A 16,630-nucleotide genomic window follows, 5' to 3' on the forward strand; every position below is an offset into this window, starting at 1 on the left:
CTACTCCTCCCCTGCTAGGAGGGAGCAATGCTCTGCAGCCAGTACTCTGTGCTCTGCAGCCAGTCGCTCCCAGCAGACTGTTCTAGTACTGGAGCGGGCAGCCACAGGTGCTGGCCGGCGGCACATCACTGCCACTGTTTTGCACATGACTGGAAGCGCTGCGATCGCAGCACAGCTGTCACTCATGTGACAGTTAACTTCCTGAGCTGACAGGAAGCATCGGCGCCCGTGTGCAGCGCCGATGCAACTAAGTCTACGGTACCCGTTACCTACTGTCTGTGTCGGCAGACATATAGTCAGCTGGTGGAGGCCCCCTGGGGGGGCAAGATGGTGGGGGCCCCGGGGCTAGCGCCCCGGGAGCCCCGCCTATAATCCGGCCCTGTATAGATGTCACAAAGTACAGTTTTTCTGCTTAGGACTTTATTAGTCTAAGAAAAGACTAATTGAAATACTCTTTTAGGAAGAACCAGCACATTCGAAATGTATTCATTTCTCAGTGATTCTGGGCCACAGTGGGAAATTTGAAGGGTACCTGCCACACCATTTGAGCAAACTATACCAACCCTCAAAGCAAAAACATAATCTAATCATGGTATGCACATTAGCCCTAAGTAGTCACAGTGGGCAGTGATGAACAGTATCTAGTCACGCTCTCTCTCAGGCGTGATTGGCCTCCTCCTCCCTTTGGCTCCTGAAATTCCTATTTTAACTGTTGTATATGTCTGCATCATTCCCACTTCGCTTGCTTTCAGGAGGGCGTCTACCCATGTGTCGGCCTTCTTAGAGCAGAAATCTGCAAGCGTCATTAGCATTGACGTGTGCTTCTGGCACTAGGATGCTGGCGCATGCGCATCAGAGCTACTGAAGCCATGAGCAAATGACATTGGCGCGTGCACAAAAGCTAACAGAGATGCTTGACAGATATATACAGAGCTTGGAGAAGGTGAATCATATCCTGAGGCCAGGTTAGATTATGTACTTATAACATTATGGGGCACATTTACTAAGGCCCTTGTACTAGTTTTCCGTCTGACTTCTTTTAAGTGCAAACCGCTTGCATAGGTATTTAAAGAAAACCTGTCACCCTAAAAAAAGGAAGGACCCTTATTAAAGTAAGCAGCTCCTAGTGCTACCGCATTTTTAGCAGTGTTAAACTACTAGCTAAATCAGAACTCTCCAATAAAGCTAGCAGAATTTTAAAGATAAAATGAAATTTTCACTAAAATGACAGCTTGGAAATAAAAAGTGTCTCTGCAGGTGTTAGTGACCTACAATAGCATGTTTTTATTTCGGAGATGATAGAAGATGGTAGAAACTCTTTAACAGAATCTCAGGCAAGAGGACAACCCTTTAATCGTGGAAAGAGAATAAAAGAAGAAATAAAAGCAGATGGTGTTTTAATGAGCAAAAAAGATAAGTAGTGATGCTTTCCTTTTAATAGGGAATAGCATAGTTTTGCTTGTGTATATATTTTTAATTTGAGAGTCAAATAGGGCAGATGATCATAATACAGCACTTGTTCAGTTCTCATTTCCATGGTTAAAAATGGACCAATAGACATTTCAGTACCGTTGACGGTCCTCCAAATGTCCTGAAACCACTTACTTAACCCCTTCCCGACATTTGATGTAATAGTACTGCATCGCGGGAGGTGCGTTCCCGCAAAATGCAGTACTATTACGTCATGCTTCTGGCACCGGCTCCTGAACGGAGCCGGCGCCAGAAGCTGCGGGTGTCAGCTATATATTATAGCCGACACCTGCCTCTAACACCTGCGATCGGAGTGTTAACCCCTGACAAAAATGTTCTAAAAAGTGATAAAAAAAAGTTATGTGTGGCAAAATGGTACCAATTGAAAGGGCAACTCAACACATAAAAAATAAGCCCTAAACTAGATCTGTCAACCAAAAAATATTTAAGTTACGTCTCCGAAAAGATGGCCATGCAAAATCAAATGAGATATCCTCTATATTAGTTTTTATCCAGTAAAATTGTAAAAATAAAGGAAAAACTATATAAATGAGGTATCACCGTAATCGTAGTGATCTGTAGAATAAAGATAATATAGTATTTTTAGTGCACGGTGTACGACCCCCAAAAAATACGAAAAAAAAAGTAAACCAAAATTGACAATTTTCTTTTCACTCATACATTCAAGAGTTAATAAAATCTCATCAATAAGCTAAAGACCCACTAAAATGAAGTATTTGTAAAGTGCATCTCACGTCGCAAAAAATAAGCCCTTATATGTCCAAATTGCCAAAAAAATAAAGATTCTATAGCCAATAAAAAGTGACAATGCATAATCTGCTCTGAATGGCGCAGCTTCCCTCCGATGCCCTGGCGTGTGCCCATACAGCAGGTTACCACCACATATGGGTTATTGTTATACGCAGGAGGGATTGGGTATCAAATTTTGTGGAGCGTGTTGGTATTTTATCCACTGAGAATTTGTACATTTTTTGAAAAACACATTCATTTAGCCAAAAAAATTTTACTTTCAAAATTGCATCTGATTTTGTTTTAACCCCTGTAAAACAATTAAAGGGTTAACAAACTTCCTAAAAGTTGTTTCACGTACGTTGAGGGGTGTAGTTTCTATAATGGGGTAATTTATGGGGTATTACTTTTATTTAGGCCTCTCAAAGTGATTTGAAACCTGAGCAGGTCCCTCAATAGCAGGATTTTGCGTTTTTAATGAAAATGTGAAAAATCGCACCTAACGTTCAAAGGCCCATAACATCCTACAAAAATAAGAGTATACATAAAAAACCATGTCCACATCAATTAGACATTCGGTGAATGTTAGTTATTACGTTTTTTTGCGGTTATAACTATGTATGGAAAAAGTAGAACATTTTGAAGTTCGAAAATCAAGAATTTTCCCAAATTTTCACCAAATATCTGATTTTCTCATAAATGAATGCAAAACATACCACCAAAATTTTTCAACTAACATGAAGTACAAAGTGTCACGAGAAAACAATTTTAAAATCGCTTGGATATGTTAAAGCGTTCCGAAGTTATAACCACTTATAGTGACACAGGGCAGATTTGAAAAAATGGTCCGTGTCAGGAAGGTGAAAAGTGGCTTCGGCGTTAAGGGGTTAAAGCAAACAGATGGGTACACCTTCCATTCCCCAAGAAGCTGATTCTAGTACCATATGTAGGAATTAAATTCCAGACTTGTAGGGGCTATAATATTCACACAGTGCAGGACCCATGGCAGTTTTAAAACGCCCCTGCTTGCCACCCACCTTAACCAATAATGATGTTTTTTAGGATCATGAGAAATAATAATTCAATAATAACTATATATTAACTGCATATAAATAATTATTTAGTGGAAACGTTGGAGAACAGTTCCTCCTCCTGGAGTGTGTCCTGCCTGCTGTAACAAAACAGGGGGAGTGGTGAGCAGCACTTGAGTCCTCTTTATGCATGTGCTCTGTGTATCTTAACCAGTGCTGAGCCAGGAAGTTTCCACTCCTGGAGGTCCTGTTTGTTGAGCCACTGCATAACATTATGACCACGGAAGAGATGAGCAGGAATACAGGCAGTGCCCAGCACACTGGAATATGACAGCTATGCATAAACTTCTGGATTAAAAGGTAGTCATTTCTCCAAACTGTGCAGTGCTCCTGGATCGATCTATAATGCTTCACTTTGTGGTCACTGTTTTGTTTGTATGGAGTGCAGCTCTGGGTTGTCAGCTCTCCTCTGAATGGAGACATCTAAGTGAGGGGTGCAGAGCAGAGCTGGCCCAAATAATTGTCTATGCCAAGGTGCTGGCAGTCCACGAGGAGACACACAGCAGCATATTCAGCACCATTTACAACTACTTGCCCTGGCAGTATGAGGCAGGGGACAGCACCTTCTTCTATGCCGCTGAGATAGAGTTACTCTGTGATCAGGCTTGGGGCAGTATGCTTGAAGTACCTACAGGGTCCAGACTGAACATCACAGGCTTGGGATACTTTGACTGTCACTCCTACTCTGTCGTGGAAGGGAACTCGTACTTCTTCTTTCTCAGGTGAGTGCACATCTGCTTGTCTTGTCTATGACAACTGTAATGGATTACATTAACCACTTTATGAAATTGATTGCAATATATTTCATCATTGTCCATTTATACAAATATACTTTCTATTCACATTATATCAACATTTACTCCATAGTCCATATAATGGTTAATGGATCACATTATTATTTTAGCAAATTTTTCCCATGTATACAAAAATCCAAAGAGCATTTTAACACAACTAGAATCTAATGAGTAAGTTTATGGACAGATTGTGATAACTTAGAATTTTGTGACACACTTCAGTTTAGATAACCACAATGGTATACATATTGTTTGTTGAAAGCTTGCAAAAAGTTTGATATCTAGTCTGCTTGTGAGTATCTAACATACAGTTTTCAGATTGGTATCAGTGTAGTACATAAATATGCTGAAGTCTAGAAATAATGGAGCTTATGCCTGTTGAATTGATCATATATATACTTTTTGTCTCTTTCTAATTGCTTTTGTAAACATTTTGTTCAGTCACAATAACTACTGATATTATTAAAGGCAATCTCTCACCAGGATGAAGGATTGTAAACCAAATACACTTCCAGGTGTTTGCCCCCTCTGGCAGGATCTGCTCTTTTAGCTTCTAATGTCCTGGTTTTTACAAAAAAAGGCTTTTAAAATTAGCCTGAGGGGCTCAAGGCTCCACTAACATCTATGGAGCATGGAACACCGCAGGCTCATTGCATAATTTTTACAGCCTTTTTTTTCCCTAAAAACAGGGGCATAGCAAGCTTCAAGAAGAGGGAGTACACACCAGTATGTCAGTGTACTTGTTTTACAATCCTTCATCCTGGTGTTAAATGACCCTTAAGTAAGTTTAAGGAATATCATTGACTAATGCTGAATGATATCCCTTCTAGAAGTCCAAATCTTTCAGTGGCACATATATAGATCCGGAGGCTTCATAGACTTAAAATTACTGTAAGAAAAATTTTTGTAACGGGTGAAATAGAGGGTAATGATGTGGCTTATGATGTGGTAATGATGTGATTGGTTTATTGACAGCAAACAAACATTTCAACAGTTTTCAGGATGAAGTCAATTCTTTATGTGCTAGAGATCTGGTGTGTGACATGCAATCTAGATTTTATTCCATTGTGTCCAGAACACCTGCTCTTGATAAATATCGGGAGTCAGGAGCTGGTGGAATGGGACTTAACACTGTTAACCCCTTACCGACTTGTGACGTATCTGTACACGAACCTTAGATTTCCCCATGTCTATGGTGACAAATAAATTGTATTTTTGGTAGAGCTACATGGGAGGAATGGTCAGGTATTGTCTATGCCTTACAGGCAAGAAGTCGGGTAATTTGATATTATTGACACATCCTGTCCATCACGTGGTCAATAATATTCCATATGAGGAGATGATTTATCTCAGAAGAAATTGTACCTTTAAGAAGAATTTCAGAAACCAAAAAATTGGGAAATAGATTGTTTCAGAGAAAGTATAGTTGAGAGATCATAGAGTCTGAGCAGTAATAAGCAATAATAAGAAGTGGCATCACACAGAGATTGCTGTTACAGAAGCTAGTAGCTTGGGGAAACAACTTTAGAGTTTTTTTGTGATTGTGATTGTTTTTCACCACAAAGAAATATATAACTGTTCTATTGCATAACCCCACATCAGGACGTCTGGCCTCCGCGGTTGTTAGGTGTGTTTCGAGGAAAGCTCTTACAATTGGGTCTCATTTGTCATTGATAGAGAAAATAGTTACAGTTATACTTGGTTACATTATCCTGGTTCACATGAATGTGGACATAAAAAGTGTAAACCCTGTTCATAGATTTATACAGTGAATATTTTTTCATAGTAGGTTTTCGGGGAGAGAGTATGCACTTAAAAGTTACATCAATTGCAACACTTCCAATGTAATCTATTTGATATCTTGTATCTGGTGAAAAAAAAACTTTCTCCTCTTAAAACCAGGATCAGGAGACATTTATCAAATGTCAGTAATGATGCTGTAGGTATTTCCACGGTGTCACGTCATTTGATGGAGGTTCACACTGGTAATACTAATGTTCCATGTGGTCTGCTATAGAAAAGGTTATTAAACCAATACGCGGAGGTGACTATAAGTGGAAACTTAGTTGCATTCACAGGAACGTATGCCCGCTGACCCCTCCCCTCTCCATAGGGGTCCATTGCGCACGGCCCGTAACACAGGGAAAGATAGGACATATGTGGCCATTGCGGGCCTATGGGGGGCATATTTATGTCTGCAAGCTTGCAGCCATAATTAAGTCCCCCAACAGTCGTGTGAATGCAGCTTCAAAAAGAGAAATGAAAAGAGAGACCCAACATCATTCTGGTTTGAATTTAAGACAGGATCTTATGTTTTTGAAACTCAACATATATGCTCTAGTTAGTATATAGGACAGTGGTGGCGAACCTATGGCACGGGTGCCAGAGGCGGCACTCAGAGCCCTTTCTGTGGGGACTCGGACCATCACCCCAGCACATCAGACAGAACTCAAAGAATCTTCCTGTAGTTCCAAGCAACTTAAAAGAAGCTGCTTTCACTCATATATTAAAGTGATACGTACATGGGACTGTAGAAAGAAGGGAATGTGTAGACAGGGCCAAATTATCTTTGGAGGACCTTCTGCTGGCCCCACGATTCTCTGAGTACACTGGAAAGAAGCTAAAGAGGGACACTGGAAAGAAGCTAAAATGATGAAGATTTTCCATCTTGTCCTTAGAACAAGATCGAACATTGTTAAAGGAAACCTACCACTTCTGAAGGTAGGTATGAGATGCAAACACCAGGCACCAGCTCAGGGTGAGCTGGTGCCGGTGCTTAGTCTCGTTAGTGTTAAAACCGCAGTATCGCGGTTTTAACACTTTTTAAACTTTATAGTAGAAACTGCTTCGGCGCTGCGCGCGACCGTGCGCACGCAACGCCTGCGGCATTTCCAATGTAGGCGCGCGCACGATCATGCGCACGCAGCGCCGAAGCAATTTCTGCTAGAAAGTTTAAAAAGTGTTAAAACCGCGATACCGCGGTTTTAACACTAACGAGACTAAGCACCGGCACCAGCTCACCCTGAGCTGGTGCCCGGTGTTTGCATCTCATACCTACCTTCAGAAGTGGTAGGTTTCCTTTAAGGAAGAGGGAGCAATAAGTTACTGCTTTAATTTTTGGTTGGCACCTCGCAATAAATAAGGGGGGGTTTGGGTTGCAGTTTGGGCACTCGGCCGCTTAAAGGTTCGCCATCACTGATATAGGATATTATTGTAATACTATTGGTTTAGGTGTGGTGCATGGTTGAGGGCTGTTTTTTTTTATAGAATTTTTTTTTTCTTTGCATCCTATACATGTACGTGTACCTTTTTTTATAGTATTGCCAGTCTGTTGTTTTATTGCATATTATTATGTATAGTTACATTATTATATACCATTGGATCAATGTATGTGCATCGTGTGATCTTTATGATTATGGGTAGGACATATATTCTTTGATACAGTATTAGTTTGGTATTTTGGATTTTTGTATGCAATATACCTATATTGGAGCATAATATGTTCCATACTTCTGGTTGATTCCATTACAACAGTAGCGATCATGTGATGTACGGAGAAGGCACACGTAAGGGTTCAACGTAATTTCCAGATACACACTATGAGGAGCAAGACCTGGTTTCCACATATGTATTTAGTTAGGTTTGTTTTTAGTCTTTCTAGCACATTAATTGGTGGGTAGTATGGTGCTCTACATTCTGTATAATATGAATGGTAAATGATAAGGCGATCTAACAATCAATCTTTATTATATATGTTAATGTATTATGGGAAATAGGAAAGGATTGCACTACTTGTTATGTGTTTCCTTCTATGTTTATTTCTTGGCACTCTTTGGGCCCCTTGGTACCAATTGAGCATCGTTGCAACGCCACAGCCTACCTGAGTTTTGTTGCTGACCATGTCCATCCCTTTATGACCACAATGTACCCAACATCTGATGGCTACTTTCAGCAGGATAATGCGCCATGTCATAAAGCTGGAATCATCTCAGACTGGTTTCTTGAACATGACAATGAGTTCACTGTACTCAAATGGCCTCCACAGTCACCAGATCTCAATCCAATAGAGCATCTTTGGGATGTGGTGGAACGGGAGATTCGCATCATGGATGTGCAGCCGACAAATCTGCGGCAACTGTGTGATGCCATCATGTCAATATGGACCAAAATCTCTGAGGAATGCTTCCAGCACCTTGTTGAATCTATGCCACGAAGAATTGAGGCAGTTCTGAAGCCAAAAGGGGGTCCAACCCGTTACTAGCATGGTGTACCTAATAAAGTGGCCGGTGAGTGTATGTGCCAGGCAAAGATTTGGGTTTGTTCAATTTGACCCCTTGGTTTGGGATTGGTATCATGCAGCGATTGGAGACACTAGACGGAGGATTCATTGTGCTTCTCGGGTGAGCTGCTTTGCCCCTGCCCTTCCTATTTTCAGGAGCTGGCAAGAATAGTCTTGAAACCCCATTTGCACTTTTTTCTATGCCAAATTGCCATTCCTCAAAAGACTGCTCCATCTTTAACAAATTGATAAATAAATTCCTTTATGTTTTATTATGTTTCGTATTGTTTATAAGATAGGCTCTGACATACAAAAATTTCTTGTATTACCTCAGTCTCTTTGAAAGTCCAATTATTTACTGTGAAGTATCTTACATCGGGTTCCATTAGCAGCACGCAGCAAAGCAATACAGAGGAGACCAAGTTTCAGAGCTGCTGCTTCTTTCTCAGGCATGCATGCTTCACCTTAGTCTTAGTTTAAATCTCTATCACACCTGTGCTCTGACATCCTCATTCTCAAGATGCCTAATTTGAGATCAACATATGCTAAGTGCAGTATATTCACAATGCATTGGCTAATACAGATATATAGTAAGTAACTTTAGCTACAAGGTTATATTACATCCTGGTCATCCCCCCTTCTAGACTGTAACTAAAATTTAGAAACCATGCCTCCAGCACAGTTTCCTGTGTGAGAGGCATTCTGGGAGTTGTAGGCAATGGAGAGAGATGAAGAGAAACTGAGGAGTTCTTAAAAAAAAACTCAGGGAGGGCGCGGCTTAAAAAAATAAAGTCCTACTTGCCTTCCAGTGCCCTCCGGTATCCAGGACTCAGCTTCCGGCCGGACCCGACAACCTTCCGGCCCGCATTCACAATGCTGTGAATAGGGACGGATAGGCGTGCCCGGCCACGGCCGGCCGGAAGTTGAATCCAGCGTTGCTCCGGCGGCCATGTTTGTTTACATGGCGCCCGGACCAGAGCGACAGCAGCGCTGGATACCGGAGGGCACCGGAAGGTAAGTAGGACTTTATTTTTTTAAGCAGCGCCCTCCCTGAGTTTTTTTTTTTAAGAACTCGGACAACCCCTTTAAAGATGGCATTTGACTGCAGAATAGAAGTGCAACAAAAAATTTAATGTAGTGGTTGTATTCTTGGTACATGAATTTTAATATTGCTAGGAATTTGTCATTCAGTTTTCAATGATACACAAAATGTTCTTCTTTAACCCCTTAAGGACATAGACAGTTTGTAGCATCAAAGGGTATTCCCACGAAGACAAGTTTCTTATATGTACTCAGGATAACAAAATATTCTCTAATTCACAGTTATCAAAAATACAGCATTACACAGATATAATTCCAACCTGTCTCTATCATTCCTGTTGTACACAATTTCAGTTTCCCCTAGAGAAGACCCAGTAACTTCTGACTTAGGGTCAGGTGGCGGCCATCTTGGATGAGATTGTGCTGCTGAGATTACTGTCTGTCTATACCAGTGATGGCGAACCTTTTAGAGACCGAGTGCCCAAACTACAACCAAAATCCACTTATTTACCATGAAGTGCCAACGTGGCATTTTAAGCAGTAACTTATTGCTACCTGTTCTTCCACCTCTTTCAATTGTATCGGCCGCCGAGGCCACCAATACAGTTGAAAGAAGGTGAGCAAATTCACACTATTATTGTAGCTTCTCTCCGGGGTCTCACTGTACAGGGAGAATGGTGGCTGTAGCAGGATGACCTACAAATATACTGCAGTTCTATCAACACCTTCTTACTTTTCAAGCAGTTCCAAACAGTCAATGGAGTGTCAATGTAAAATAATGCTAAGAGCAGCATCTCTTAAGTTGCCTAGGATTGCAGGAAGACTTGATATATTTGGTCTTGTTTGGTGAACTCTGTCCACTGTACAGGGAGAATGGTGGCTGTAGCAGGATGACCTACAAATATACTGCAGTTCTATCAACACCTTCTTACTTTTCAAGCAGTTCCAAACAGTCAATGGAGTGTCAATGTAAAATAATGCTAAGAGCAGCATCTCTTAAGTTGCCTAGGATTGCAGGAAGACTTGATATATTTGGTCTTGTTTGGTGAACTCTGTCCTGGGGTGATGGCCTGAGTGCCCACAGAAAGGGCTCTGAGTGCCACCTCTGGCACCCGTGCCATAGGTTCGCCACCACTGGTTTATACTGTGTGTCTGTAGCCATGCCCCCTGCATGGAGCCCACACTGCTGCACACTGAGACACCGACACTCACTGCCAGGACATCCTGAGGAGAGAGAGAGGCTGCATACAATAAACTAGACGGAGATAAGTGATCTGGAGGGGAATGCAGGCACATGTCTGTGAGATGTAGCAGGCCCACAGTGTTACAGTGTAATGGTCTATCAGCCTCTGTGTAATAGGCATCTCTGACCTGTCTCATCTCTCTTTCTGTGTCAGTATGTGAGTACAATGTCAGAAGCCAGATGAAAGTGTATATACACCTTGTACCCTGATAATCTAAGCACATTATCACCCCACAGAACTAGATGAATAATACAGTAATGTGTCTGCTCATAGAGGCCCTGCCCACACTGTGGAATATTACACTGACCAGCCTAAAGAATGATAAGAGCTAAAACGTCAATAAAACTGAGTAAAATTGTAAAGTAAGGGGTTAAAAATTATCTTAATTGTGTTAACATCACCAGGGGATTGAAATGTGAGAATTTTCTTTCTTGGGAAAACCCCTTTAAGGCTTAAACCCATTTTTTGTATTCTGACTTGTGTCACTTTATACATTTAAAACTTTGAACCAATTTTATTTTTTGTCACATGTTGTACTTCATTTAAGTGGTAAATATTAGCTTATAAATTTTGCGTTTATTTATATAAAAATTTTTTAAACGGATTAATTTTTAGAAAAATTTGCCATTTTCAAAATTCGAAATTATTTCGTTTTCAGGCAGATAGATTGACCATCTAAAAAAGTTGCTGAAAAACACTTCCAATATGTCTGCTTTACATTTTCATAATTATTGAAATGTCTAGAAAATGTATTTTGATGTCGTGCGACTTACAAATCAAACGTTGGTTTTTCAAATTTTCAAGGAGATTTCAGAATTGACTCTCTCTCTCTCTCTCTCTCTCTCTCTCTCTCTCTCTCTCTCTCTCTCTCTCTCTCTATATATATATATATATATATATATATATATATTCTATATATATAATATTAGAAACTCCCTATATATCAACTCAATTTCAAATCTGCACGCCTCAAACTGTCAGAAACATCTTTTAGGAAGATTGTTAACCCCTTGAGATCTTCATAGTAATTAAATCAAAATGCAGATGAAATTTAGAATGGTCTAATTTTGTTGGTAATATGTTCATATAGCCCTAAAATTTACACATTTCCAAAGATAAAAAGAGCAAACCCATCTTAAAATTTGTTATGTGCGGAGACCCCCCACATGTGGACGTTTCTTGTTGTATGGGCACACACCGAAGCGCAGAAGGGAAGAAGCGCCCTACAGCTGCCAGTTTTGTCCTGCCGACCTTTTGTAGGCTATAAAATTTTAGTTTTAACATTAGTGGCTTTATTTTTTTTTTTTGGTATACCCTGTATAGCCTAATAAACGTCTTATTTTTATTCTATCTCAATACAATTGCAGAGATACCATACTAGTCAATACATAATAGGTGGAGCATAGTGACATATTCTTTTACATTAGGCAGAGTGAAATTTCGATTAGTTAAAAAAATTTCTAGTATACACAATATACATAATAAATTTGTCAATAATGTGTTCAAAAGTGGATACATTTACAGTGAATCCATAGAAGCAAGTGTACATGTGCAATAAGACAACATACGTTTCACATCGTAATCCTGTTCAAAAGATTACATAACAACATCTTCTCAAAGGTCTGCGCATGCTCGGACCAGGCTCACTCTGCCTAATGTAAAAGAATATGTCACTATGCTCCACCTATAATGTATTGCCTACTTCCTATATAAACTGTTTGTATGCACTTAATCATTTGCTTGAGAAAGGCTTCGGAGGAAACTGAAAAGTAGCAGCTTGGGAATAAACACCACTTGAGTTATTCCACTACTATTGGAGTGCCTTTCATTTTTCTATTTTTCTAATTGTTGAGGGACGTGACTGGTCTCGAATAGCGTGCACCCACCTTAAAGGGGTTATCCGGGTGTTAAAAAATACTGAGGGCCGGGGTGGGCTAGTTAAACATAATAAACATCTACTTACCTCGTCCAGCGCTGCTGATGCCCCACGCTGTGGTCCGTCTCCTCTGTGCGCCGGTTTGTATACAGGGGCGCACATGTATACACCATGTCCCAGTGCTTACAAAAATAGGGCGGATGGGAGGAGCCAGCCACATCGTGGTCCGGAAGCTCCCTGTGCGCAGCTTCTGTGCCCCTGTAAACAAACAGGGGCACGGATCAAACGGATCGCGGCACGAGAGGAGGTAACTTTGTAATTTTTAACAACCGGATAACCCCTTTTAAAGAGAACCCGTCATGCAAAATAAACCCCCTAAACTAAATATATTTTCATAAACTGCCATTAGAGAGCATTGTCTCTATCCCTTCATTGTCCCTCTACATGCCTGTAAACCTAAGCAATGAGGTCCTAAAGCTGTATGCAAATGACCTGTGAAATGTCCAATGAAGCATTAGCATATTCAAGCTGTCCACTCTATTCATGAGTGGGAGGCACAGCCACACCCCCAGTGCATGACTGACAGCCTGTATAATGATGTGAGGCTGTATAATGATGTGCTTCCTGGTGCTGGTGGCCAAGCCCCCTGCAGCCTGTGTGTGCATGTGTGTGTGTTTAGGAGAGATACAGCAGCTCCAGGCAGCCATGTTACAGCAGAACATGTCAGATTCATGTGTAGCTGATGTCTGTGTCTCTCACCTGTATATTAGGAGGATGCAGCATGTCAGCAGATGCAGCACACACACTAGCAATGCTTTACTATACATTACACACAGACATGAGCAGGGGGAGGAGAGGGGAGGGGTAACAGGGGTGACATCACTGCCTCTGACCATCTGACCAGCCTCATTTACATGATAAAAATATGTGATTTTACAATGAATAATGTATGAAATAACTAGATAAAGGCTGTGATGCTTGTGAACTGCTCCAACAGGTAGTAGTGACTGGACTAGTGACACAGACCTGATGACAGGTGTCCTTTAAGTTTTGTTTGTTGCAGTACCGCTAAAAAAACTTTTCTATGTTTATGTAGCTATGTAGATAAGTAGTTAAAGGAAATATACCATGGTTTTTAGCCATATTCTCCCTAGATGCTGCTGCATAGCTCCCAGAAGGTTGAATACAGCTGTAAGTTTATAAGGAGCACTGCTCTTGTAGTTTGGTTAAGAATGGTGTTTAACCTTATATTTTATATTCTATAGGCTATTAATATTCATACTTTACTTTAGTACTAGGTTTCCACTGCAAAGATATTTAACAATCTGACTTTAATTGTACTTTTTTGTGCTATGCTCAGGCCTTGCCTTTATTGTGCCTATAAATATATATATATATATATATATATATATATATGTATATATATATATATATATATATATATATATATATATATATATATATATCATCTGTTTGTAAATGAAGTGAAAGGGTTCTGGGGCCATAAACAGAGCCCCTCCTGTCTCTAGGCCTCTAGCTCTACTCCCCCTCCTTCTCTCCCTCTGCCTATTGTAATACACTCCTCTACTTTGTCTGTTGTCTTTAAATTTTATATCCCTTTCTTTTATTTTCAACAATATTTTGTTAAATGATATAAAGTCACATTTACTTCCACTTTATTTTGTAGAATGGATGAGAATTACAATTTGCTTCCACATGGAGTGAATTTTCAAGATGCAATATTTGCAGACACTCAAGACAACTGGAGACTCTTCTCTAGTCTCTTCCAGTACTCCAACTGTTCTCAAGCACAGCAAGTCACATATGAGTTGGAAAGTCAAGAAGACAGTAGGGTAAGAATTGGAATTACCCTATGTTGCCAGTTATTTTGCATCCACTTATTCAGCACTTCTCAGAATTTCAAGTGCCTGACTTTTTATAGGATTTTTTATATTTCTTATCCATTATAGATGTCCTTCTTTATGATTTTGGTAAAATAGTTTCTTGGATACATGAGAAGTAGGATTTATCATCACTATGTGCTGCTGTATGTTACCTGCATGAGCTACCAAATTTTCTCATAGATTGACACTAGGTTTAATGTATATGACAGCTTGCAATCAAAGGCGTAACTAAGAGAGGCAGGGGCCCATAGCAGACTTCTGAATGGGGCACCCTTCCCACTTTAAAATATACATATTACACTCATATATACAAACATATGTATATACATGTATACATAAACATACAGTTCTTCACTCATACACACACATTTATACAATCTTACATGCATACGCACACCTATAGAGCATATACACATCCCATATACACACACATACAGTGCCATATACAGATGTACAGCATATATACACACATACAGTACACTATGCACCATATACACATAGATCATATACATATATACAGCAAACATGCATATTATACAGCATACAGCATGTTTTATACATATAATGCTTTACAGTGTGTTATGGTGCACATACTCCATTCTTTAGTGTCTGGTCGGATGATGGGGCCCCCTAACACTGTGGGCCCCATAGCAGTTGCTATGGCTGCTACCACTGTAGTTACGCCTCTGCATGTAATAGAGAAGACTACAATTTTCTTCTTGAGATTAAGTATGGTATTTTAATAATGAATTCCTATATACACAGGTCGATATTTGTATAAGCCATCAGTGATATAGTACAATCATTCATGATATATGTTCATGTGTTGGTGTATAAATTTGCATGTGGAAAAGTATAATTCCAGCACTTCAATACAGTTTAGAAGTTGTCTCTTTTAATAAATATGAGATCACTCTGTATACAGTGGAACCATGGATTACCAGCATAATTCGTTCTGGGATAATGCTTGATCCAAATCACTTGTACATGAAAGCATGTTTTTCAATAAGAAATCATTGAAACCCAGAAGATTTGTTCCACAATGAACGAATACCAAATCGATTGTACAGGTGGTCCCCTACTTAAAGGAAACCTACCATTTCAAATGGTAGGTTTAAGCTGTAAACACCGAGCACCAGCTCAGGGTGAGCTGGTGCCGGTGCTTAGTTTCGTTAGTGTTAAAACCGCGGTATCGCGGTTTTAACACTTTTTAAACTTTATAGCATAAACTGCTTCGGCACTGCGTGCGCACGATTGTGCGCGGGCCTACATAGGAAATGCCGCAGGCGTTGCGCGTGCACGGTCGCGCGCAGCGCCGAAGCGGCTTCTGCTATAAAGTTTAAAAAGTGTTAAAACCGCGATACCGCGGTTTAAACACTAACGAAACTAAGCACCGGCACCAGCTCACCCTGAGCTGGTGCTCGGTGTTTACAGCTTAAACCTACCATTTGAAATGGTAGGTTTCCTTTAAGAACACCCGATTTACAGAGGACCCCTAGTTACAAGCGGCCCTCTGAATTTTGGTAATTTACTGTACTTAGCCCTTGACTTCAATGATCAGCTCTAACAGGTATTAAAGTTGTCTGCAATAGTTATTGTTAATCCTGGTTCTTATGACAATCCAACATTTTTAAAATCCGATTGTCACAGAGGCCAAAAAAATTGTGGCTGGGGTTACAATTATAAAATATACAATTCCGACTTACATACAAATTCAACTTAATAACAAACCTACAGAACCTTTTTTGTACGTAACCTGGGGACTACCTGTGTATATCAAAGCAAGTTTTCCCAGAGGAAACCATTTAAAGACAGACGATTTGAGCCACACCCTAAAAATAGCTAGTCATGTGTAGTACAACATCTAGCCTCTTTATTCCTTTTATTTCTTCAATATTTTGTGAGAGAGGGAGGTACAGTACAGTAGAGGGTGAGGAAGGCTCAATGATTAGGAAATTACTTGTAAACCAAGTTACAGTTTTTAGAAAATGCTAATGGCTTGAAAAATGCTTGCCAACCAAGTAATCCATGGTTCCACCTTATTATGTTTACACAATCCCCTAGTTATGGTTACACAATAAAGATAATTTTTAACCCAGTTTTATTGCTGTTTTAGCTCCTATGAGCAGACACTTCTTGATTCCTCTGTGTTATGAGATGCTGTGTGCTGACAATGTGCTT

At 40.1% G+C, this 16,630-nt stretch overlaps 1 protein-coding gene across 1 annotated transcript in view; it reads left to right on the top strand.

Annotated features, from left to right (window-relative positions):
- The first annotated feature begins 3,252 nt into the window (after nt 1–3,252).
- CCDC3 (coiled-coil domain containing 3) overlaps nt 3,253–16,630 on the top strand; it is a 61,840-nt gene continuing 48,462 nt past the window's right edge. The window contains exons 1-2 of the mRNA XM_072147342.1: nt 3,253–4,033; nt 14,233–14,398. Of these exons, the coding sequence (XP_072003443.1) occupies nt 3,657–4,033; nt 14,233–14,398 (543 nt within the window). The 5' untranslated portion in view covers nt 3,253–3,656. The remainder of the gene's footprint in view (nt 4,034–14,232; nt 14,399–16,630) is intronic.

Source organism: Engystomops pustulosus, chromosome 4 (genome assembly GCF_040894005.1).
Source record: "Engystomops pustulosus chromosome 4, aEngPut4.maternal, whole genome shotgun sequence".
NCBI lineage: Eukaryota > Metazoa > Chordata > Amphibia > Anura > Leptodactylidae > Engystomops > Engystomops pustulosus.